This window comes from Fundulus heteroclitus, chromosome 23 (assembly GCF_011125445.2).
Source record: "Fundulus heteroclitus isolate FHET01 chromosome 23, MU-UCD_Fhet_4.1, whole genome shotgun sequence".
Classification (NCBI taxonomy): domain Eukaryota; kingdom Metazoa; phylum Chordata; class Actinopteri; order Cyprinodontiformes; family Fundulidae; genus Fundulus; species Fundulus heteroclitus.
In genome coordinates, this window is record NC_046383.1 from 5939572 (window position 1) to 5965327 (window position 25756).

Here is a 25756-nt window from a genome sequence, read left to right on the forward strand (position 1 = left end):
ACAAACCGCTCGTCTCAGGTTCTCTCCGGGGAACCCTCTCATTTTTGTCCAGACCATTGAGACGAAAAGGGAAGGGGACAGAAATAGATGAATGAGACCCTTGTTTTGCGGTTCTTAATGCAACAAAGAGACTTTGTTTGGGTCAGGGTGTCTGCATTTCTGGGGTCAAATCTCTGATTCTACTGTAAGCGACACCTTACTATAAGTCTAGACTCATGGTGTGGATAACACACTGCAAAAACAGAACTAAAAAGTAAGTATTTTTTTCTTGAAAGCAGTGTATTTGTACTTTATTTGAGCAGGTAAATAAGATCATTTGCCAATGGAATAAGATTTTTGCACTTAAAATAGGAACAACTCATATCCATCAACTTATTTCAAGTGCAGTACATCTAATTATCTTATTTTAGGGGTAAAAATACTCTTTCCATTGGCAGATAATCTTACTTACCTGCTCAAATCAGGGGCAAATACACTAAATTCAAGAAAATTTTACTAATTTTTAGTTGTGTTTTTGCAGTGCACAAACGTTCACAAGCTCGTTCAAAACAAGCAAGTTGCAATACAAAGTTTGACCACTTGATGGAAGCATGGACCAAGAAAAACACAATGACGCACAGTCACATTTTAATTAAAAATGTAACTTGCTGGAAGAACACTATTAAGTATATATATATATAAAAAAACACACTCTAGTTCAATATCATAGTGACCTCTATCTGCCCTTAGTTCTTTACCACTGAAAGTCATTGTGTGTGTCACGGAAAAGCCAATTAGGTTTGTTTGGACAGCTATCGCTTGAAGATAAACCTCAAAGCAGGAGAATATTAGGTTGAACTCACGAGTTGATAAAAGCTAAGCTCAAACACACACAGAGGAGCACATAGTCACAGCCACATCATGTGGCTGTGTCTATGATTAATAATTTGGAAATCAAAGCAGACAAACCCTGTGTTCTGTAGCTTTAATCCATGTATTTGCAGTAGCAGCTAAACGATTGATGGGTCTGTTGTGCATTGAGACGCAGTGCTATATTGCTGTCTTCCAAATTATACTTTTTTTTTTTTCTAATTTTGTTCAAGCAAGAAAACATTGTGAAAGATCATCACAATGATTTTTTGTTTCTTCAGATTTCAGTTTTGGGTTAAGCAACATCATGTTTGTTAGTTAATTTTATAGCTTGTGATTAATGAGTAACTCCGCGGACCAAAGGGAGAGGCTGTGGAGATGTCATCACAGAGTAATAAAGGGGCGTTCACCAGATGTCATGGTCAAGACAGCTTCTTGATAAGTGAAGTGAGAGCTTAGTTTCTGACAAAAAATGTGTTGACATCAAACTGGATCCTTTTACAGCGATAACATGATGGTGAGTCTGACTCTGTTTTGTTCAGTTTCGTCATGCAGTTAAGAATAAATTCTTAGCATGTTATCTTTTCTTGTGGAGAAAGCAACTGGAAAAAAAAAACATGACAGATTTTCTGTTTCTTTTACAGCAGATGCACACTTGATTTCTGCAGCAGTCCTGAGGTTTTTGCTTTAATTATTGCTGCCATGCAGTCAGTGAGACGCCTACCTACTCTGATTACCTCGTTGTCCATATTGATCTCGTTGTGTCCGCTACTTTCAGGTAAGATTAAACAGGTTGCCTAAAGTAGTGCCTACAAAATATTTAGTGGTACAGCAGAAAAAATAAAAATGTAACATGTTGTTTTGTTGTTTTGTTGTTGATTTGTTGACCAAGCTCTGGCACCTTGAAAGAGTTCAGGGAGCACATGATCTTGTTTCTTTTTTAAAAACTTTTGTTAAAAAGTTGGTTGAATAAAGGGTTGAGTTAGAATTCAGTGTTTGTGTGTTCTGTATCTAAAAGTAGGTCTTGAAGCAACAGCATAAAATGGCCAGGGCTGCACTGAAAATATATGTTTTGAGTTTGTTGATAATTATCGATATCAATATGATTTCTATCTTATCGATATGCTTTTTTTTTCTATATCGTCCAGCCCTAATGTAGGGGTGGGAAAGAATAATTTGCTTTGAGGATGTGGATGGAGAAGTACAGAGAAGTGTTTTTGTAGCGCTCACACAAAATCACATGAAATCAGGAAGATGAAAAAATAGAATGAATAATAAACAAGATTAAATTAAATAGAGATGGGCCAGGAATAGATCCTTGTGGAACGCCATGAGTGAGATTAACTTTATCAGATTCAACGTTGTCAACAGAACCAGAACAAGTTCTACCAGTAGGATAACAAGACAACCGATTGAGAAACTGACAATATAAAAAAACTATTTTCAAGAAGCTGAATCAGGACAGAATGATCAACATATTGAAGGCAATGCAGAAGTCAAGGAGAAAAAGAACATGTTTGTCAGGATCAAGGATCATTTTCAAGTCATTTAAACCCTAACCAGACCAGTTTATGTACTGAGGTTAGTTTTAAAACTGGACTGAGTATCGCATAAACTGTTTTTATTTTAACACGTATAAATTTGCTGCTTAACATCTTCAAGTATTTTGCCTGGAAACAAAAGATTAAGAAAGGGTGTGTTTATCAGGTAAAAACCTTTTGAACCTCTCCACTCTGTTGTGATTTTTCCTTTGACTCTTCTGTCAAGAAATCTTGTGCAGAATGTCTAATGATGGCTGGCTTGTGGTGAAAGGACAGAATTAGTGAGAGTAGCGCTCACGGGAATATTTAGAAATTGAGAAATAAGTGCGCAACCAATACCATGACAGTGCACAGGTTTAGAGGGAAATCTTAACTTTTATCCACCATGAAATACTTCTTATGTGATACCTTGGTAATCAGAAACTTTTTTAAATCATTCTCATCATCATTTAGAACAAAACCAGCTGATTACTTTTTAAACACTGACAGATTTAAACTGTTTTGGCTATGTGTGCTGTTTTACAGCTTGTTTTTTTTATCATGTATTCAATACTTGTTCTGCCTCATTGCACACAATCTATAGATTTAATTGTTGTCATTTGTTTTTGTGTGTTGTTTGCTTGGCTTGTCACCAACATCTGGTCACAAATGTATTTTCTGTACTGAGAAAAGTGCATGTTAGATTTTTTTTCCTGCTGTATTTGCAGTTGTGCAAACCCCTTCTATCATTGTTTCATTCATCTTCCCCAGCCACAGATGCGTTCAGGGCTCAAAAAACAGTTGTTTAGATCCTTATTGATCTTTTCTGTGTGTCCTTTCAGCAGCCAACTCTGGCAAAAGCAGTCTGTGGGGAAACAAGTTGGAGTTTAAAGGCCCGCCGTGTCTCTGGCAGCTCCATCCGGAAGTGAGGGTCCCGGCTCTGACTGAGCTGAGCGTCTGCATCCTTTTAAGACGCACTGTTTCAGCAGAATGGACAGGCTTCCTTTACCGATCCGCGAGCACCAAAAAGAAAGAGCTGGGACTTGGAGGCAATTCTGAACAGCTGAAAGTTTGGCTTTTTGAGAAACAGTACCTGATACGTCAGAAACTCAAAGCGAATGAATGGCATTCCATCTGTCTCACTTGGTCTGCTAAAAAGCAAAAGCTGAAGGTGTACCTAAATGGAACCATCCTGAAAGAGGAACCTCTTTTTACAGCCGACCCACACCAGCAACTGGCACAAAATGGCACTCTCACTCTGGGGGTGTCTCATGTTGTTCACCCTACTGGTGGAGTGCAGCCGGAGAGCGGTAACGACCTGCTCGGCGAGATAGGTCTGTTCAGGATGTGGGGGAAGGAGTGGAGCGCTGAGGAGCTGAGCAGCCTGGGATGCGTGGAAGGGGACGTGGTGAGGTGGGATGTGCAGCAGTGGAAATATGACTGCCCTCCTCTGCCCGACAACAATCTACATTGCAGTATGTCTACATGTCACTTTGTTTGTAGTTATCCAGCCTGTTTACCTTTTTCTCAATTTGTCACATTGCAGCTTTAAGCTTCAATATATTTTAAGGGGATTTTACGTGATGGGCCATCGAAAATGAGCTTACAGAGGGAAAAGGATAGTTTCAAACTTACAAATAAAAATCTAAAAAGCGTTTGGTATTTAGCCCCCTCTATGCAGATAACCCTCAATTTATAATGTAACAGAAAATAACCCTAAGCTTTGAGCATGCCACAAGACACTTTTTAATCCATTAGATTACTAAAATGAGAAGAGTATTGCAGAACTTTAAACCTACCTATGGCTGTCGAATTAAAATGACAGGTCTGGTAGAGACGCCGTTGTTCAGAGAAAAGCTCAAGAGATCCATTGTAACTTTGGAAAAGATGCAAAGATCCTCAATTTAGGCGAGAGAATCAGTCTTTACTTCTGCACTCCCCACATCTGGTGTTTACCAAAGAGTGACAAAAACAATGATGGTTGTTAGAGTTTAATACAGGAAAATCCAGGGGGGTGGGGGGGGGGTAGCCTCTAAGAACCTACAAAATACTGGAACAGGGCTTCACCCTACAGGAGAAAATGAATGCAGGACTGGTTGTGGCCTAGTCAAAGTCCATACCTGAGCCCAAGTGAGAGTCTGTGGCAAGGATTAAAAATTAATGTTTACAGATGCTCTCCATTCAATATCATTTGCAATAAAGGCAGAAACACTGCTCAAAAGGCCTGCAGTTCTAATTTCTCGTTGTATTAAGTATTTAGAGTAGCCGAATACGAATGCATGGCCAATATTACGTATTTTCATATGTAAAAAACGTTTTCCTTCCACTTCACAATTATGTGCTATGTTGTATTGTTGAAATGTTCACATATGCTTGCAAAATACTGTGAAACTTTTAGTTGTAACAGGACAAAGTGTGGAAAGGTTAAATGGTTATGATTACTTTAGCAAGATCCTGAAATACTTTTTCTTTCAAATATTCTTGACCTAATTTTGAGGTTCTTGGTCCTATTGGTAGCTCTAACATTGTCCTTTCTTCCATTTTTAGACTGGTCTAATTACAAAATCCATATGTGGACATCCATCACTGACCTTACAAACCCTGAAAACTGCTCACTCTCTCTGCAAGGAATCACAAGGAACTGGGTACAAACACATTACCATAATCTGCTGTCACACTTTTCCCATCTTGCCATGTTGGCATGTATTGAAACGTGTTTAATGGGGATCTAGACGTGAGGAAATGAAGCAAACACTTGAGTCCCTGTTTTTAAAGGGCACGTATATTGGGAAGAAGGGTGTTAAATGTACAGTATTTAACGTGTTATAGTTCATCATGTAATTTAATGATTAAAAAACGCTTTGCAAACCACACGTGTTTAATGTTAAAAAGTAATTTTCTCACAAACCTGATAAATGCTTGCTTCATGGGTTTAAGATAACTGGTAACAAGTCTTTTAAATGGTTCTGGAGGAATCATGGCCCGCTTCTCTTTGCAGAATTATTTTAATTCACCCTCATTGGAGGGTTTTTGAGCATGAACAACTTATTTTAGATCATGTCACCCATACATAGTTAAGTCTGGGCTTTGAATAGGCCACACCCTAGAACCGCCATTTGCTTTTGTTTCTTCAGGGTAGGGTTATTAAGAGGTGAACTTTCTGTCTTGAGCATTTCTTGCATGGCTTGACGTTCTCCTTTAGCATTTTCTGATGGGGAAAATGTTTCATCAGTTGTAACAAATCGTCCAGATCCTGAAGCAGGAAATAAGCCCCAGACACATTCACTACATCTACCTTGTGTGGCCGTCAGTGTTATATTCTTTTTTTTTTAAATGGTGTGTTAGTTTTAAACCAGAAGCCTTCAATATATTTTTGTGAAATGTCAGATGGGCATTTTCTTTCTCTTTGGTTTTCTGCCCTGTAACTCTCCCATGGATGCCATTTTGTCAGTTTAGCCAGTCGTTTTTTTTTTTCTTTTTATTGTTGAATCAAGTGCTTTAGATGCTTTAGAGTTGTTTAAGCACTCCTGGGAAGGTTCACCACTGTTTCGTATTTTCTAAGTTTCTTAATAATGAATCTCAGTGTTGTTCACTGGACCCCCAAAGTGGTAGAAATTTCTGTGAAAACCTTTGTTGACGATTCTTCAATTTCCTTAGATCAGGAAATGATGTGTTGCTCTCTGAAATCCTTTAACCTACTTCATACCGTCAAAAGGGTCCTATTTAAGGGGTGATCAAGGTATAGTGGAAAAAAAATCGTGGTTAAAGTAAGTCATGATTTGACAAAAAGTCGAGTAGCTTTTCACATAGGGGCTAAGTGTTTGGATAGCTTTTTTCCTTAAAAAATTGCATCATGATATGTAAGCTATAAATTGCATATACTTTGATTATCTTTGTCTAATAATTGCATTTTTCAACATATGAAATATTTAAGTGTTAGGAAACCTGTGAGGGTGAGTTGTTATGCTTTGATGCTCTTGCCAGATAACAACATCTCTACAACGTTTGTGACTGGCCTCACTAGAGATGAGACGCTACAGTAAAATATCTATCGGAGCATAAAATACTTTAAGCTATATATATCTGAATGCCACTGAAAGGCAAGGCAGATATGAAATAGAGTGATGGGGCTATTGCCAGAACTACAGCAGGTACATTTGTTGAATATCTAATCATTTTTTTCTGTCTTTCAGCTTTCGAGAATTTTTCCAAATAACATTTCTGTCCAAGACATTATCGTTTCATCTCAAAGGTAACTTGTTTTCTCTTTTCAGCCTGGCATCAGTCAGACATCTTCCATACTGTAGTAAATGTATGCAAAACGGGTTTATAGTTTTTATGGTTTAGCTTACCTGACGATTACAGGACATTTAAACAGGACTTCATTTTGTGGTGGTTGTGTTAAGTGTACAGTCTAGATTTACCTGATTTATGTATGATTACGCAATCAAAAATACATTGCATGGCTGAATAGTACATCATCTTTAAAATAATGTGTATAAAACATGCTGAGTAACAGACAGATAGCTAACACAGAAAGCATCTCTGGCTGAAATTTGACCAATCTGTGTCCCCAACAGGCCAACATGCCATGTGAATCACCAGCAGGTACTCAACTTGATATTACATGCTGATGAAAAAACACACAAAACGCTAAACAATCTTCTTTTTCTTAAGCAAATGGTGTCAAATTGTAACCTTTAAATAAACATTTCCTACTGTTTCTGTTTTATAGAATTTGGCAGAAAAATCTAACTTAACCTGTGTGAAATGGTGAGATGGGCTGAAAATAAAAAAAGGCAATGAAGGGATGTTTGGTGGAAGTTAAATGTTATTCAAACCAGTCTCCATGATGTGGTACTCTCATAATTTCCCTCTATAGTTTCCACTGTGAGGTCCATGTGAGTGTGGATCCTGCTGCCGATGTCAAAACGGTTCAGACGGATATTTCTGCTTTATTGAGCGAGAAGTTCTCTTACAACTTCCTCGCCATCGAAGCTGTCCACGACAGCATCAGCGTACTTCCTGCTGGTGAGTCTACATCTTCCTGTAGGCTTCAAGTCATTCATTAAACTCGGCAACAACAATGACCGTTCTTAAAGGGGGATGTTAATCTGAACACACAGTTATTGCTTCACTTTTTTTTTCTGTTTTATCATCATCATGTAACTTTTTCATTTCATGTCAGCTGCAGATATGCATATTACTTCCTTTTTTTTATGTTTTGCTATTGTGTTGCGCTGTGGCTAAATTAACAGCCATTCAAAGGCTGTTTAAATGATGAAAACAGGTACAAATTGAATAACGTCTCCAACGAAACTGTTTCCAAATCTTAAAAAATAAAATAAAAAATACCATTACATATTCTGCTGATATTTAGTTTTAGTGCTTTTCTGTCTTTCAGGAATTTTTGCACAGGTAACAGGACCTCCACCAACTCTTACAACCTTATTAACCACTTCAGGTGAGATTGTAAAAAAAAAAAAAGTTAAATAATAAAAGAAGCATTCACATTTGTCATGTTACTGGGACCTGTAGTAAGAATGTTTAATTTTGTTTACAGAAAGAGGTCTGACGAGGAGCGCACCACTTCAGCCTGCTAATGTGTCAACAACAGGAGAACCTTTAGATCTTACTGCTGTAGCAGGTTAGTTATTTAAAAAACTATTTATAACAGATAACGTATGTTTACAGCAAACCTGTAAAAAGGTACCTTAGTGGCTGACGCTGATTCAGACCAAACGTTTCAGGGTGGTTAGGATCATCTGAATCACCAAAACTATGTTTATTTGCTGTTCATCACACAAAAAAGTGACATTTTATTGTTTTAAAATATACGTCTAAATATATGATTTATATATATATTTTTTTTTTGGGGGGGGGGTGGATTTATTGTACACATTCAATTAAGACACAACCTTTTGCAAAGACCTGTAAAATGCATCTGTACACCTAAAATTTTAAAGTTGATACATACATTTTAACTGGTTTTTCTACCAAATATTTGAGTATTTAAATTGCATGAAGTAATGTTTTTTACTTGTTACTCACTGTAACCATTTCAAAGATGGACTTTATATTCCATGAAAGCTACTTATTTGAAAGCTGCATGCATCCAGGGTTTGATAAATTGGTACAACTTGAGTATGGAGTTCAATATAGCAGGCTTTTGAGAAAAGTACCAACTTTGGTGAAGGGGTAGAGGGTTCTTCCCAAGTGTTGTTTCATCAGATGGTTGTGAAAAACAAAAGATAGCACTAAGGATAACATTAATGGTTTAGCAAAATAAGAAATAAAAATTAAGTAGAATAAACTATATTTTCTTTATGTGGGATTTTTTTCCCCCTTATTGCAGAAATGTCGTCTAAAATTCTATGAAAAAAATGTTTGCATATGTGAATGCAGCCAGTCTGATTTCTCTCCACCTTTTCACTCTGCAGTCATGCCAGATCAGTTTTTTCGAGTGAATTTGACCTTATTCATAAGAGGGAACCCGTTACGACCAAAGGACACCATTGAAAAATGGGTAAGATCTTATAATAATCACTGTGAAAAATCATATATACAAAAACTTGTGCATTAATGCATCTTTTCTTAAAGCTGAAGCAACAGCTTGAGGTCAATCGCACCATGATTGTGGTGAATCTTGTCATTCATGAAGATTTTGGCAGGTGGGGATTTTTTTTTCTGTCTTGGTGCACAATTGGTGTCATGGTTGTTTTAATATTAACTGTCTTGAACTGTTATGTATTACAGAAGCATGAAAGAGTTCTCTGGCTTGATGGTAACTTTTCATTTTAGTTTAGTACCAAGACAAATTAAATCATCAGATGAGAATGTTATGAAACTGTTTTGTCTAAATGACATTTATTTCTAAGGGTCAAATCTCTGCTTTCCTGTTTTCCAGACTCCCTACAACAAACAGAAACAGTATGTGAGCACAAAACAAACATTTGCCAGTCCTTTGCAGATTTATTATTTGGTCTTATATCCATCTCCTTCACACTAACATATCTTATATCTATAGATACTACTGCAACTTCCATGTTCAGGAGTTTCGCAAAAACAACGTGACTGATGTTGAATTTTTGCTTTATGTTGCCTTGACATCAAAGTATGAAAACGTCTCTTTTGCAATCCAGTCAACGAATCTATCAGTCAACCACATAGGTATGCTGCATTTGTAAACTACTGTATAAAGTGCTCTGCAAAAGTAAACATATGTCACCCTAATCCTTCAAGTTCATTTGTGTCACACCACAACAACAAAATGTAATGCATTTTATGTGACAGACTATTTCTGGCTTTATACAGAAAGCGCAGTTTAGGTCTCCTCTGAGCACCTTGTTCCAGACGTTTGCAGTCTACCCGACAAAGCTTGTGGCAAGGATATTGCTGTCATTTAACAGTGGCTTTGACTTGGAATGCTTCCATAAAAAGCAATATTTCTGAGGGGAAAAATGTTAAAAGAAAGACATAAATAACTGGAAACTATGTATCTGTTTCCTTCAAATTCAGAATTGTCCACTACTTTCTGTTGCTTCGTCTCATAAAATCCAAAATAAATGTGTATATATAGCATTCCAGGCTGTAATGTGACAAAATTTTAAATATTCAAATATTAAAGGTATGAGAGTGTGTAAACATACAGTATGCTGTCAACGTGCAGCATTATCCTTATCTTTCTTCTCTTTCAGAGCCAAAAAACTGTTTAGAAGAGGAAGTCTCATCAATTTATGGGCAATACATTTGGCCAGAAACATTTCCACAAGCCATCACAGAGATGCGATGCAGGAAACCAGACTCAAATAAAGCCTACAGACTTTGGTAAGACATAATCAGCAAGAAAAACTATTGTTTATTTGACTTCAATCAGTCTTTTGATGGAAAGGAATCATGCAATTTGTATGCTACATTATACAATACATTAATGACAAAACAGGAATTAGACAAACAGCTTTTTTAGGGTTTCAGTCAATTTTTTTTGATCTTGTACAAAAGCTGATCATATTTTGCATTTATGCCTCAAGTGAGCCACAGCAAAAACCAGAATGATCTGTTAAATAAAGAGGAGCATGATCCAAACTACGCTCAGAGCCATTACCCTGATAATGTAATACATCTCAGTCTCAACCGTCCTGAAGCCTGAACAGGAAATCGATTTAATGCACATGAATTATTACTTTAATGAAAGGCTTCTGTGTCATGCACTAGCAATATTACTGCGTAATAATCAGCTTTATGGTCTGTCAGTAAACATTGGGTTGGTGCCTGTTGAGTCAATAATCAGCACAGGACAGCTTTATTACTAATAATTCTTACTGTTTTATGAAACCCTCAATCAAAACTTGCAAAGATGCAGAAACACATTTTGTCTTCTTTTTTTTTTCAGTAAACTAGACATTGAAACTGACAGGACCAGCTGGGCTGATCCTAACATGACAAACTGCGACAGGCTTGTAACAATATCAGACATCAGCAACATTACCGTCACACCTGGTAAGAAAATCAATCACCCAAACTTTGATTTATTTCCATATTTACATAACATGGTAATAACGAATACAAATGCAAATGTTTTTTTAGGTAATGCAGCTGAGGTTGTGGACATAATTCAGGACCTTGTAGATGTTCAGCTCAGTAATAACTCCCAGCTGTCTTCCTCTGAGCTGGGATCGGTGGTGGAGAAGCTAGGGGAAGTGGTTGACGTCAGCGTCCTTGAGCCTGAAGTTGGCGGTGACATTGTCAACATCATGTCCAATATCCTGCTTTCTGAAACTGACGTCACACCAGTGGCTGACATGTAAGGAAAAAGTGAAAGGCTGACTGAATTCACACTGAATGTTGTATTTTACCTTTCACTGAATTGTTAATTTAGGCCTTTTTTTTTCTTTGGGAAAGTCTCCTTGATCTGACAGACCAGATCGGGAACAATATGGAATTTCAAGGGGAATCGGCAAATATCAAAGCTCCTGCAATTGCTTTTTCCATGATCAATGCCGACCCAGATAACTTCAGTGGTCTCACCTTTGGTGTGTCCCTGTCCTCTACAATGAACCCTGAGGTAAGGGGGTAGCATGGTGAATCTGTCTTGCATTTCGATGGTATACAGAGATATAGGATTGGGCAGCATTATGTTATAGGATGTTTTTTTAAAGGAAATTATCATCCCCAATTTATCTTTATAACATAATATACTTTATAACATAATAACAGCAGGATATACTTTATAACATAACAACCTTCCTTTATCTCTTGCTGCACTATGCAGACAGTCTGTCTACTCTGACGAAGATTAACCACTGCAAGCATTCAGCATGCAGTGGCTTAAACAGGAGGGAAGTTCAACCCCTTGGCTAATTAATGTATCTAATATTTATGTGACCATTTAAGTAATAATGTTCAAGTAAAAGATAATAACATCTGAATAGTTAGTAAAAACATTATTTATTTTACAATCAAGGTACGACAACCATATACAAGACAAGAAAGAGCAAACAAAGGGAAGCGTTGGGGTCTCCAAAGCTAAAACAACAAAGCAACCCTGTCTAAAAGTGAAGGACATCTGTATCTATACAAGAAAACAAAAGCTACAATGTCTGAGTTCCCTCTCTAACCACAAAACAGGAACAAAGGACACTTTACCAAAATGGAATAGAGCCCTATCAGCTTCCACTGAGAACCAATATATCCATACCCACCCCCCTCCTCAAATTTAGATGGACCTTAGAAACAGGTTTTCTATGATCTGGAAAAGTGAGAAAATGGACAGTATTACTGAAACTATTCCGATACATCTGTGTCTGGTAGGTTACCTTCAAACGTCCGACGTAAGAATGCTCTAGGAAAATAATCCATTGACAAAACTTTGCAGAAGCAAGGTGGATTTTATTTCAGACAGGCCTGTATAAAAAAAATACAGATCTGTGCACAGGTTTGGAGGAAGTATAAGCCAAATGTTAAAGAATCCCTGTTTATTTATAAACACAGTCTCTTTAGTAGACTTATAGTACCATATTTGGCATTCCCCGATGTGTGACTCTAACATTAGGCATAGTCTTACACTAGGCAGACACTTTCCATATTTGGCATCGTTTAGCCTGTGGCTTTTACTGTCTTTGACCACGTTCAGGTGTTTATCCATAACTTTTTTTAGTTACTCTTATCGTAAACTTTGGATTAGAAATACACTCCAAGCTCAACCTGAGGCGTCAAGATCTGATACTATCAGACGCTACAAAGCATTGTTGTTTTTTTTTACTTTAAAGAGATGCCCTGAAAAGAAACAGATCCCTTTTATTACCAAAAAAACTGTCTGCTTGCATAGCTTTATAATTAGAGAGCCAATGTTAATAAGCTGGTACATTATGGCATCCTGAAGTAAGGCCAGTCAAAAGCTGCTACCAGGATAAATTGTTAATTTACCAAGAAGAAAACAAGAAAATCTGAACTGAAATGGTTTTAAATGTCTGTCTTACTTTTCTTTCCCAGATCTTTGTTAACCAAAGCTTTGTCAGCCAACCACATGCAGAGGCAAACGCAACTATTTCTTTGCCCTCTGAGCTCACCAACTTTTTTCCACCTGGAGTAAGAAACACAACACGAGTACAGTTTCAATTTTATGGAACACCTGACCTTTTTCAGGTACTTTGTAACCTATTATGCTTCTCTGATTACCATACATACATATGTACATACAATTTCCTTTTTAAAAATAGACATTTCACATTTAATTGAAATTAAAAGACAGAAAGCCGTAAATAGAATCGCCCCATTCGTGTCACATGTCCAGATTTACTGAAAGCACATCAAAGTTTTCCAGGGGCATTAAGAATTTTATAGACATTTAGCATGTTTTGTAGGGCTTTTATGTGTTTAACTGCTTTTTTGTCTAAGTGCATTGGCTTTCTGAGGTTGCTGGGCAACACTTTCTGCTTTACAGACAAGAGATGTAAAACACAAAAAAACAAGAGATGTGTTTTTTGCTATCTTTGGAAAGAGAATTTGTTTTTGTCTTTATTCCAGTTTTTAGCGTATATGCTAGCCAAACAGGCCTGAGAGTAGATTCAGAATGGGCATATTATGAATGGATTTCAAAACCATTATGGAAGAAACAAATAAGAAATTAGATATAAATTAAGTGTACAATGATTTAAGGAAAGTGATTATTAAATAAATATATTACTATAGTAAAGATAGCTAGTATAGATTAAAAAAAAGTCTGATCTTTGTGAAGGATATTGTCTTCTACTTGCTTTATGAACCAGTATTGTGTTGTTACTAACAGGACCCCTACCTAACCAATGAAACAGAGCGCAACTGGACACTAAACTCCCATGTAGTATCTGCCAGTGTTAATAGGAGCCAAGTCATCAATCTGAAGGAACGAGTGGTGGTCACCTTCACACATCTAACACCCACAAACGTATAAACATTACTTTTTAGTTTTTTTTGTCATCTATAGCAAAGCTTTTCGCCCGTGTTTGCTCTGATATTGTCCTACGTTTTCCTGCTTTTATAGCCAGAGAACAAGGTGCGGTGTATGTTCTGGGATTTCCAGAAGTACGGTGAGTTGGTCTTTGCTTATTATCTCCTGTGTGTACAGTTGGATTTACTGTAGCTGAGCCTCAGAGGTTATTACATGTAGGAGGCTGAGTTGATAAGAAGGTTTAATAAGAGGATGTCTGTGTCTGTTTTTGTTGGCTTGTGCGTGTATTTCCAGGCGACCTTGGTGGTTGGAACAGCAACGGCTGTGAAACCCAGAATATTTCTTCTCATCAGACCAGCTGTCTTTGTGATCACCTCACACATTTTGCTGTCCTGCTGGTGAGTGTTTGCCCAGCGTCTTATAAATAAACCCAGGAAACAGCCCTCTGCACCCTATTCGAACAATAACAACAGAGGATACTAATGCTATTCACAATGAACAAGCTTATTTTATTTGACGATAAAGAGCACACCTGGGCATCTCACCTCTCCTTGCTGTGGTCTATGCAGGTGAAATCTGATATTTACATGCACTATGACATTTTTCCAAAAAATAAAACATTTAAAAGCATAGATAACTATTACTTTAGTCAGTGTTTGAAAACCGAGATCATGATCTAATGGTTTTGTATGTTTTTTGATTTATATTACTTAAATATTGCTAAATCTCAGGTGATAGATTAAAGGGCAACACATAAATTAATTCCAGTTCATTAACACAGCGGCAGTTCACAACGCGTCATCTCAAGACACTTTCCAAAGTCCGTTTAATCTAATAACTCATGATCGGTTGACAGATTAGTTAGAAAATATTCCATCTAAGGAAACTCAGCAGATTGCATTGAATCACTTTTCCTGCATGAGTATGTAGCAACCGTGGACAATTGCATGGATTATGTTCTTGGCCTTTGCAGCAATCCCTCATACTGAGCATGCATGTGGTGACAGTGGAGAGAAAAAACTTCCCTTTAACAGGAATAATCCTCCAATAGAACCAGGCACAGTGTGAACAGCCACCTGTCTGGCCATTATCTTGTTCCCCATTAGAGCCAGTCACTCTGCTCACCTGTGTAATTAGCGCTACCTGCCACTGTCAGCCCAGCCATTACCAATTGTCAAGTCCTCTGTCTTCATCCATGCAGCTAATGCTCAGGTCTCGTCATTGCAGCGTTCCTGATTCCTGTTTTCCCTGGCTCTCTCTGTAATCTGGATTCACCTGTATGTGTTATCATTAAAACTGAAAATGGTGAATGAAATCAAACCTTTGCCCTGTTTTTATGTTTCAGGATGTAACCAGATCCCAACTCAGTGAAACTGATATGGTGGTTCTCACAGTGATCTCATACATCGGTTGTGGTGTCTCCTCCATCTTTTTAGGAATAACTTTACTCACCTACCTTATTTTTGAGTAAGTGTAAATGTCAACACAAAATCTTGTGATATAAAACCTTTTTGTTTTCACATATCTTCTTTTAAGTACCACATAGTGTAATGTTTTCATGCAAAAATGACTTTTAAATATGATTCCTCGTTTTTGCAGAAGAAGCATTAGGAGAAAATTAAAGTTTTTCTAAATAAAGCCAGCCGTTAATCTAAGTAAATTGATATAGTGTGTGGGGGGAGGGGATCTTTGGAAAGTAAAACATAGTTGTTTTTTTTTAAAAATAATCAGTGGTCCGATTCTAGACACCCCTCTGTGGGAAATTTGTTCGAGCACCTTTTTGCCTAAAGAATAACATTTCGTCTTGTTCTTTGACATTTCACAAGCTTCAGGCATAAAGAGAGAGGGATTTTTGCGTCTCTCTTCCTTATATAATCATCATACATTACCCAGAGTCCTGGGCCCTCTATTTGGCTTTCTTCTCTCTGGCTCACATCCCATCTTTTCTATATTTTCTATATTTAGGCCCCGATTAGCATGTTGGTAGCGTCTAATAGTTGTTATGGAGTAATGATTAAAAAATTATGCTACTATTTGCTATAGATTTGGTCATGTTTACTTCCTTAGAATCCTGTTCACTGTGCATGATGGCCAGATAAACATGTGTACTCTGTCATGATCCCCAAGTCTTTGATTAATTTGATTAATTTTAGGTTCCTGTGGATCCTGCAGTGCTGTTTATGTTTATGACTGACAAATACCTTTTGGTATTTGTCAGTCTATATGTACCTTAGGAATCCAAAATGGGAGATGGGAATGGGTTAAGCCAGAATAAAAAGCATACTGGTTATTAGTCAGAGAAATCGGGATACCAAAATAAAAGCAAAAAATCCCCAAAAGTTTAGGATTACAATATGGCAGCGGCCAGGAAAGCTGTTGTTTTGTTCATAGTACTGCATAGAAACATCCTTTAAAGCTGCACTTTTTACATGCAAACTCCACTTTCAATTTGTGCGGTTCAGAGTTGCAGCCTCTACGTGTAACATGGATTTTAGACACACTATTACAACTGTGTCTTGTAAAATAAACGTATTTTCATCATATCTTACTGTTGTTGATGCGAGGGGCTGTCATATTGGAGCCGGTGAACCGCCCCTAAAAAATTTCTCCGACTTTCCGAGGGGAAAGTCCGACCATTACAGCTAATTTTTTCGATCAGATAGCAACAATAGATTCAGTTCCTTCCTTCTTAGTCCTGTCATTAGTTTTCTGCTCATCATGGTTTGAGTAATTTATTCTTGTTTCTGTAAGATCCTTATTTTCCTGCCTGCCTTTAGTTTAGCTAGTGAGTTTATTTTGTGGTTTCTGTATTTATTGCTAGGCTCTGTTTTCCTCCAGTCCTTGCCATCTCATTGCTCTCCCTCTCCTTCAGCTCAGTTACTGTTACCTTTGTCACCTGGGCTGATAACTCTCTTTCTGTCTTCGCCCCTGTTGAATCTGCCTGCTCACGCTCACTCTTTGTCAGTTCCTCTGTTATGCCACCCCCTGTTCTGGTCCGCTCCTTGCTCATTCCTGGTTCTTGTCTTCGCCTTGCCTTGTTTGAAGTTTGCTATTTTGTTGTTTATTAAATCATCATTCACTTTACTATGTGGCTCCCAGGCTCTGATCTGCTTCAAACTCACCAAACATGACGTTCTCGTCCAGCCAGGAGGCGAGCGGCTAAAAGAAACGATTTCTCTCTCACATCCTGTTTATTCCCCCCTGCAAATAGAAAGTAATGGATTAATTAGAAGTCCTCAGACGCTCATCAATTTACTGCAGTATAAATAATACTCTTCAGTTAAATTTTTGTTAATAATGTTGTTATTTATGATTAGGTTAAAAATTTCTTAACATGATTCCGTCCCCCTCTGACTTATAGCTGAAATTAAACGTCAGGTTTTTAAAAAAATCTTTCAGCTTCAAATTTTATTGCTACAAAAAAAAAAAAAACTTTTAAAAAGGTTTTACAGGGGCCAACAAATTTTTCCACACCTGTAATTTGAATTTTATGGACTTAAGTCTTAATTTTCTACATAATCCACACTGTTAATGTTCTCTTCGGCAGGAAGCTGCGTCAGGACTATCCATCTAAGATACTCATCAACCTGTCCGCTGCACTGCTGGGTTTGAGCCTCCTCTTTCTCGTCGACACTTGGCTGTCATCCTTCTCCAACTACGGCCTGTGCATCACCACCGCTGCTTTCCTCCACTATTTCCTCTTGGCCTCCTGCACCTGGATGGGTCTGGAAGCCGTTCACATGTACTTCGCACTGGTGAAGGTTTTCAACACCTACGTGCCCTCCTATTTACTGAAGTTCTGCGCTGTCGGATGGGGTAAGAAAGAACTTCATATAAACTTTGAATCACAATTAGCACTGTAGAATTTGTTGCACACACTGGTCACTCAGTTATTGTATAGTTTCTTTCAGTTTTCCAACAAATAGGCTTGGATTGCTGGCAGGATTTGATTGGGTTTAGGCTGATAGTTAGCGACATGTCAGTTGAATTTCTTAAAGTACAAAAAAACAATGCTTTAGGACTAAAACGCTGAAAAATAACATTTTCATGGCATGATATGGATAGCTACTTGGTGTTCAAATCCAGTATGGATGCTGCACACATAAAACTCCCTAAACATAAGACATCTGTTTGCATGACTTTGCTATTATAGCTTCACAGCAAAAAAAAAAAAAAAAAAACGAAGAAAAAAAAGAGAGCGAGTAGCATAAATTGAATCTTTCTGTCATCCACAGGTATTCCTTTGCTGATAGTCAGCCTGGTGCTCGCCATAGATAAAGACGCCTATGGAAGCGCTGTACCTGAACTAGCGGGAGTGGCGCTTCAATCCACTAAAGAGTTGTAAGTAAAGCAGCAACGGCCTAACCCAAACATCGTTACGTTTCCTTCTACATTAAGAGAAACGTCTGAACAAACCCTGCTTTCTCCGTCTCCACCCCCTCAGCTGCTGGCTGCAGAATAAACATTTCTACTATGTCACGGTGGTGGCGTTTGTGCTCCTCGTCTTCTTGGGCAACATGACCGTGTTCGTCGTGGTTCTGGTCCAGATCAAACGAATGAGAGCCAACAAGCCGTTGGCCAACAGCCGCAGCGCCATGCAGGACTTCAGAGCAGTCGTTGGCCTCACTGTCCTGTTGGGCCTGACGTGGTCAATGGGCTTCTTTTCATTCGGGCCAGGACGAGTTGTCATGATGTACTTGTTTGCAATCTGCAATTCCTTCCAAGGTAAATAAATATAAGTGTGTCTGATTTCACTGCATGCAGCTATCTTAGCACCTAATACATCACAGACTTGTTATCAGTGTATCAACCCCCCCAGATCACTCAGGTCGTTTGGCTCCAGCCTACTCTGCATACCTAGAACCAGAACCAAACACGGAGAAGCAGCATTTAGTTCCTATGCTCCACTTATCTGGAATGAATTTCAGAAAACTGTAAAAGTGCAGAAAGCCTGAGTTCCTTTAAATCAAGATTAAAAACACATTTGTTTAGGATTGCCTTCAACTGTTCTAGTTCAACTGTTTTACTGCAACATCATTAGTTCAACTTTGTAGTCCTGTTTTTAATATTTGCTTTTTATTCCTATTTTCCCATGTTTTATTTTGTTTCTACATTTTATTCCAGCTTACTTTTGTTCTGTTTTATTTTCCTATATTTTAATCATGTAAAGCACTTTGCGTTACCTTTGTACTGAAATGTGCAATACAAATAAATTTGCCTTGCCTTGCTTTATCTGTTTTTCTTCTTTCTTTCTTTTTTTTTTTTTTTTTTTTTAACGGTATTCATAATGATAAGGGATTGTTTTTCTTTTCTTCCAGGGTTTTTTATTTTTCTGTTCCACTGTTTGATGAAGGAAAATGTGAGAAAGCAGTGGAGAGCCTATTTGTGCTGTGGACGTTTCAGGGTCAATGAAAACTCAGGTATTTTTGTTTCCACTTCATGGCCACAGCAATAATATGTTGTTCAACGTGAATAATCATTCTCTTTTGTTTCTGCGTTCAGACTGGAGCCGCTCTGTAACAGCGGATCGGCGTAAGAAAGAAGGCAACCTCGTCAACTCCGACTCGCTTCCTTCTGACAACACCTCCTCCATCAAGTCTCTGACTCCAAACCACAATCCCCGGCACATTCACACAGCTAGGTGGCAGGAGTGAGTCTCTGAACGAGCAAAGACAAGAATCATCAATTCAGTCTGTGATGAGCAGGGAGAGATCACAAAAAGCACATTTCTAGGGTGATACTCAGGTTTTTTTTTTATTAACTTTTTCACCTTAAAGTATTGTCATATACGGGAAGTAAACACTCAAATCAACTGCAGGGTCAGTTCAAAGGAACTGAAAATCCTTCACATCTGGTGGAGAATACTAATTGTCAAATTGTCTTAAAGCTACGGTGCACTTTCAAGGATTTCAGCGGTTTTCACCAAACCAAGACGAATATTTACATATTGTTACATATGTCAACTTTGCTATCTATTTCACAAAAACTGCTGATCATGTTTGGTTTTTACCTCTTTATGTTTCCTCTACAGACAAGTATCTGGTTTTAATTTGAATTAAAAACATGTTTATTGATTTGACTGTCTTTACTGAGAACTAATAAGCTAATCAGAATCAGTCTGACTTTTTTTATCTGTATTTACATATTATTTTTTTGATGGTGAGACAAATTGTGACAATTTAAATACATACCATAAATTAATTGAAACAGCATAATTTTTTTACAAGATACATTGTGTAATTTATTAATGGAATAAAAAAGTTTTTATGCTCATCTTTTGTTTCACTTGAACTCCTTTTTTAAACAATTAAACAAAGTTACGACAGAACTATGAAATACTAATATTGACCAAGAATTTAATTATTTTAAATATCCTTTTGAAAAAAATAACATAGTGGATATTTTGGGCAGATATATTTTATTTTATTATTCAGATTTTGATGTTTGAAATTAAATTGTATTTTTGTACAATTTGAAGAATAACAAATACAATTTAATTTAGTATACAATACAAAATTAAGGTGCCTCTTAATAAAATCACATACATCTAACTGCACCTAAGTCCGGTGCCTAATTAAGTAAAAATGGAGTATGTAGACTAAATCGTTGACCAAAAGTTTCCTGGTTTTTGTAGGATTTATTCTATCTTGTTCCTGTGACAGACTGGTGCTACACAAATACACCTACTGTATTTACACCAGCATAACGATCCTCAACATACTCCTAGAATGTCCTAGTCAAAGTCCAGGCCGAAGACCAGCTGAGAATCTGTGTCATGAATATTGATGTTTAGAGACTCTCCCAAACCCATTTGCCTGAGCTTGAGGCAGGTGGTTTGACTAACATTTCACTAAGGGAGCCTATATAAGATGTATTGCAAAGATTTTGGTTTCTAAAAATTCCCTGTCCTTTTCCTTCCACTTTAAAATTGTGCTTTTGTCTTGGTTTACCCCCACCACACAAATCCATGAGAGTTTGTGGTTGTGACAAGACACAAATGTGAAACAGTTCAAGGGTTGTGACTTCTGTTGCAAGGTGAAGTGTTCAGCCCAGCTCGGGGGGGTGAGAATAGAACCGCTAGTCAACCCCAGTCCGTTTGATGCTCGCTGGCCCTTGAAAGAAAGAGACACAATTTGTATCTTTAGTAACTGTTAAAGCAATATCTGTGAAGCTGGTGTCCTACTTGAGTTCAAATCTAAGCAGAGCTGCTGTTAAACTGCGTAAAGCAGGAATGTTTTGATTGAGTTGCGGTTCAGGCTCCTGAGGAACCGGCTGGATAACATTCTGATCATAGCTGTCACCCTCCCCAGCTAAATCATCCAGTAACTTTGCAAGCTCTGTGGGTAAAATGTTCTCCTTGTAGAGCTGACGGCGAAAGCGATAGCAGCTACTGCGATCTCTGCGCTCTCTTTTTAGCGATCTCCTTGTGGGTTCTGCGGTCCTTTTTTTCCTTGATCGAGTAGTCAATGCAAGCTTGTGCTCCCTTTTCAACGTCGGTCAGTCGTCGGGACGGGTAAGACAAGTACGTTTGTTAAAACTAACACATGATTGGTTGGCTTTAGTGTACTCAAAGTAGGCAAGAGTTCAGTTCATTTGAACTTAGCAGCATGTTGGGAGGTATTTAAGTAGGAAAAGGAACAGACGAGAACGGTTGGGTTTATCCGAAACAAAACGAGAAGTGCTTCAACCACTTGATTTCATCCATGGTGACTTTGGATTTTGTTTGAAAAGCTTCCTAAAATGTCCACCTTTAAAACAAACTAACTAACTTCACTAAAACCTTCTAATTCGAGGAAATACAAGAAATTAACAATATGAACGACATCCCTGTTTTAGAAAGTCAACCTACTTCTTCAGTCAGCTACGTAAATGCCCAGATGTACATCAGAGTTCAGTTAAACTTAAAATGATGCATGCCTTTTGGGAGATTTACATTTAAAGTCATATTTACCGACTGACTGGCAGTAATATTATTGTGGCTCAGCCAAAGTCCAGAACTGAATATGATGAGAGAATCTGTGGAGGGAGCTAAAGACTAGGGTGACGGCAAGGAGGACCGCAAAGGGCTCATCGCCAATTGTGAGAGGAGTTTGGTCGCTTTAACGCAGGTAACTTCTGACATTCGGTTGTTTTTTTAATCATATTTAGATAAAATTAAGACTTTTATTTATTTTTGTGAATGATACCCCTTGTATATTGTCTTATCTTTAGATAGAGGCTTGTGTAATTTTCAGACAGAAACTAATTTCATGGTCAAATTAAAAATCTAACATCTACATAATTTTAAGCCTACCTGTGTCTTAAAATGACACTTTGATTTATATCACACAAACTAGATTATGAGCTTCTTCTGTAGGGTTAAATATAACCCATAAAAGCACAGGATTTCAAAATGGGACCCGTGTTTCAGGACAAAAAACACACAGTAAGTTGCTCAGGTTCCCTTCCAGAGAAGTAGGTTTCAGGCAGACCTGAAATAAACTCGTTTTCTTTAATGATGCAAAGAACGAAAGCAAAACATATTACTGTTTTACTTTTATGTTAACCTTTACCCGTTTATGGGCCTAGATTTCGACTGTTTGAAAATAAATAAATAACGGGGTCTTTTTGCCATTTGAGCACTGCTGTAGAAATTGTAATCGACAATTGAGAAAAATAAATGTGTAAAGCTCTTTCTGATGCTCTGCTTCCGAACTTTGTTTTCAGTTGCAGGTGACCCATGGAGGAACAGGCAGACAGTCCGATAGCAGTGAAAGTGGAGGGAACCCCCCATAGGGTCATCCTGACGTACTTCCAGGGGGACATTAACAGCATGGTGGACGAGCACTTCTCTCGAGCTCTCAGCAAAATCAGCAAGTCCAACGACCCAGCCGCAAGGTCAAAGAAAATCCGCAAAACTGTGAAAATTGGTAGGCCTGATAAATATTTACCCTGCTTCACTAAAAGTCAAACATGACTGCGCTGTATTTGAATTCTCGGTGCATTATTTCTCTCTCTCTGCCCCACAGAAAGCCCAGACAACTGTCAGGGGAGCATCTCCGTCCCTTACTCTGACTCGCAGGTCCCCCCTGTAACAGGACACATCCTGGCCCTCAGCTCCGCAGAGGAGACCCCAGGCTCCTGGAACACATTCAGGTCAAGAGAAGGTCCGGCCCTGTCGACCATCATGTGCTCCCTGTCCTCCGACGGGCTGAGCCTCACTGGACAGCAGTACTCCACATCCCTGCTCAACCTGCTGCACGGTGAACGGGGAGAGATGGGACCCAGCATTGCCTCTACCTCCAAGCCGGAGCCACTTCCAAGCTGGGTGGTAACCCCAGGATTCAGGGAGTCTGTAGACCCTCCAATAGGCTTTGAACCTGGTAATTATGAATTTAATTTAGAGGAGACTGATTTCTATTTAAAAAAAAAAAAAAACGTCAAGGTGGAACAAGTTTGGTTGTGCTTGTTGCACTGCACCTTTAAGGGCTGTTCAACTCTGCTTGACGATTGTTTCCTCTGCTTTTAGGGCGACATGGCGATAAGAAGGACTTGTACTGGTACTGAAGTAAACGATTTCTGTTGGTACCAGCAGCGTTTTGATTTCCTGATGAGTTCTCTCTCCATTCTTCACTGAGATGACCTCAACACCGGAGCTCGTACTGGGACAGCCTCTCCTGAAGAGAACACTTGCTGACAAACCAGTTCCTCAACTCTTGTCATTCCTCTTTTAAGTCTCCGAGCTGTGTGTCTGTTTTCACACGTTTCGAAGTGAAGTTGGGCGACGTGCACTTTCCTTATGGGTTTTACTTCAGTCAACAGACCAGTGTTGAGTCTGAAATTTATGAGCCTCTTTTATGTGTAAAAAAAATTATGTAGATTAAAAAAACCTGAACTACCCAAGATCACCTGGTTGGTTTAGGTTTCTTGAAGATACACAAACAGGGAGGTAAGGTTGTGTTTGGTTGATAAAGAGCTGGTGAAAATACTAACTTGTTTTAGGTACTGTAAACTTTTTAATAAAGGATGATTAAAGGAATCAGCCAATATTCAACACTGCTCGCAATTAAGTTATACAAGCTCAATGTCAGTCAAACAGTGTGTTTCTGACCCCTGTTGGTGGGTGTGAAACCACAGTCTTTATGAAGAATTGTACATTATATGTGAAGAAATGGGAGTTTTATCCCATTCTCCTGGCGTTTAGAAAAATTTTAGTAGTCTAGGTAATACTAGCTGACCTTAAACAGTTCAAGTTTAGACTGGCTTAGTGTCAGACAGTGAGAAAAAACTATGTGTCTGGTTATATCTATATTAAATAAGCTAAAACTTGAAATAAGCAAACTTGCTTATTGCTATTTATGTTCCATTTTGCCCCTACAGTGATGATCAGTTTATGGTAATTAGGCATTCTGTGGTGTAGTAGTTGAAGTCTTTCTCTTTACTTTGAAGGGGACCTGCATTCAAACCCGAGTTACATCAGGAAGGACATCCAGCACAAAAGAACTCCTGAATAAGGGAGCAGCTAGTAATACTTAGTGATGATCAGCTATAATTAGTAAGATAAGTTAACATACTAAAGCACAAACTTTTATATTTAACACTTAAAATATATTATTGGTAAATCTTGTATTCTTCCATTTAAGTATTTAAAATGTCTGAACATGGTACATGTGCTATCTCTATGTACAGATTATCTTAGAGTCTGCATGGTTGAGCTCTGTCGACTTTCTAAATACTGAAAAAAAAAAAGATTTTTGGGCATTAAATTTACTGCTTTTTTGAACAAACAGTTTAAAAAAGAGAGTTGGAAAATGTATCCGGTCTGAAAGGACCTCTCAGTTGGGGATGTTATGAGTTTTGGGTGTTTTTGTTGTTTTTTGTATTTTGATCACTTCTGAGCATAGAGTTAGAATCTCTAGTTCTATGCTTCTGAGTTCTTTATCATTGTATAATAAGTATTGCCCTGTTCATTTTATTTCTCTGTGTACATTATTGCTAGGAAGATGTTGCCATACTAATTAATTCATTTGTGTTTGGTTTATTATTGTGTTCCACTCTGTGCATTTGGATTAAATTTTCCCAGATCATTGTTTGTCTTTTCCCCTTTGGTTTGCGGTTTATTTTGTCTGGAACAGCTTTCTATGTGTAAATTGTTTACTTTCCCTCAGTCTGCCTGTTTGTTCTCTTCCTCAGCTATTGTTAATCCCCCCCAATTAATTACCCTGAATTCAATGTAATTCTCCCCTCTTCCCCCAGTATATAAGCTCACTGGTTTCCCTTTTTATTGCCTGGTTCATCTGCTAGTCTGTCTTGTGTAATTCTGACCTCCATGTTCCTGGTTTGTTTTTGGATTTATTTAGTTTCATTATCACCTGTTCATGTTTTTTTTGGATTTTTGGAGCTTGAACTGTTTTTGTAAATTTATTTTTGTATTATTAAACATTATTCTTGCTCCACCTCTGCCTTCCTTTTGCCTGCATTTGGGTCATCCACAATGATCACCTTCTTTTCTGACTGGGTATTTTACATGTAAGTACCTTATTTGAGACTTGGACGATAACTAATTAAAAATGCATGGAAAAAAATGGTGCAATATCATTGCTTAAGATGTATTTTATGTTTAGGCAGCTTTTATTTTAATGAGATCCCTCTCAATAATTATGGTTTTCCCCCACATTTTTTATATTTTATGATTGGACTTTCTTCATTATGAAGGGATACGTTTAGGTTTAGCAGCACATCAGGACCTGATCTGCAAGTATTGAATAGATTAGAATCCCTTCCTCATGTCCAATTTACTTGTGGTGCCTTGCATAATAATTTATATTCCTTGAACTTTCTCATATTTTGTCATGTTAAAAGCACAAGCTTCAGTGTATTTTATAAGGATTTTGCTTGAAAGACCAACACAAAGTAGCACAGAACAGTGACTTGGACGGAAAACAATACATGTTTTTTTTAAAGATAGACGTCTGACAAG

The 25756-nt window shown here is 37.9% G+C and overlaps 2 protein-coding genes across 5 annotated transcripts; both read left to right on the forward strand.

Moving 5' to 3' along the window:
* The first annotated feature begins 1279 nt into the window (after positions 1–1279).
* On the forward strand, positions 1280–20086 carry adgrg4a (adhesion G protein-coupled receptor G4a). 3 transcript variants are annotated; one of them, XM_036127473.1, is made up of 29 exons: positions 1280–1366; positions 1494–1627; positions 3212–3844; positions 4917–5014; positions 6563–6621; positions 6950–6977; positions 7105–7142; positions 7252–7400; positions 7774–7833; positions 7933–8016; positions 8810–8895; positions 8970–9040; positions 9126–9153; positions 9277–9299; positions 9397–9539; positions 10067–10196; positions 10762–10868; positions 10956–11172; positions 11271–11433; positions 12861–13013; positions 13657–13794; positions 13891–13936; positions 14092–14195; positions 15143–15264; positions 17345–17613; positions 18033–18138; positions 18242–18522; positions 19116–19217; positions 19300–20086. In XM_036127473.1, the coding sequence occupies exons 2-29, from the start codon at positions 1552–1554 to the stop codon at positions 19449–19451; spliced, it is 3666 nt and encodes a 1221-aa protein (XP_035983366.1). In that variant the 5' UTR covers positions 1280–1366; positions 1494–1551; the 3' UTR covers positions 19452–20086. The 3 variants fall into 3 exon arrangements, with proteins under 3 accessions (XP_035983366.1, XP_035983368.1, XP_035983367.1); XM_036127475.1 differs by having other exon boundaries at positions 3215–3844; XM_036127474.1 differs by having other exon boundaries at positions 1289–1366; positions 1497–1627.
* Positions 20087–20976: 890 nt separating this feature from the next.
* vgll1 (vestigial like family member 1) lies at positions 20977–25232 on the forward strand. Of its 2 annotated transcripts, none has more exons than XM_036127485.1 (4): positions 20977–21319; positions 22504–22706; positions 22806–23159; positions 23306–25232. In XM_036127485.1, the coding sequence occupies exons 2-4, from the start codon at positions 22517–22519 to the stop codon at positions 23341–23343; spliced, it is 582 nt and encodes a 193-aa protein (XP_035983378.1). In that variant the 5' UTR covers positions 20977–21319; positions 22504–22516; the 3' UTR covers positions 23344–25232. The 2 variants fall into 2 exon arrangements, with proteins under 2 accessions (XP_035983378.1, XP_035983377.1); XM_036127484.1 differs by having other exon boundaries at positions 20979–21310.
* The last annotated feature ends 524 nt before the right edge of the window (positions 25233–25756 follow it).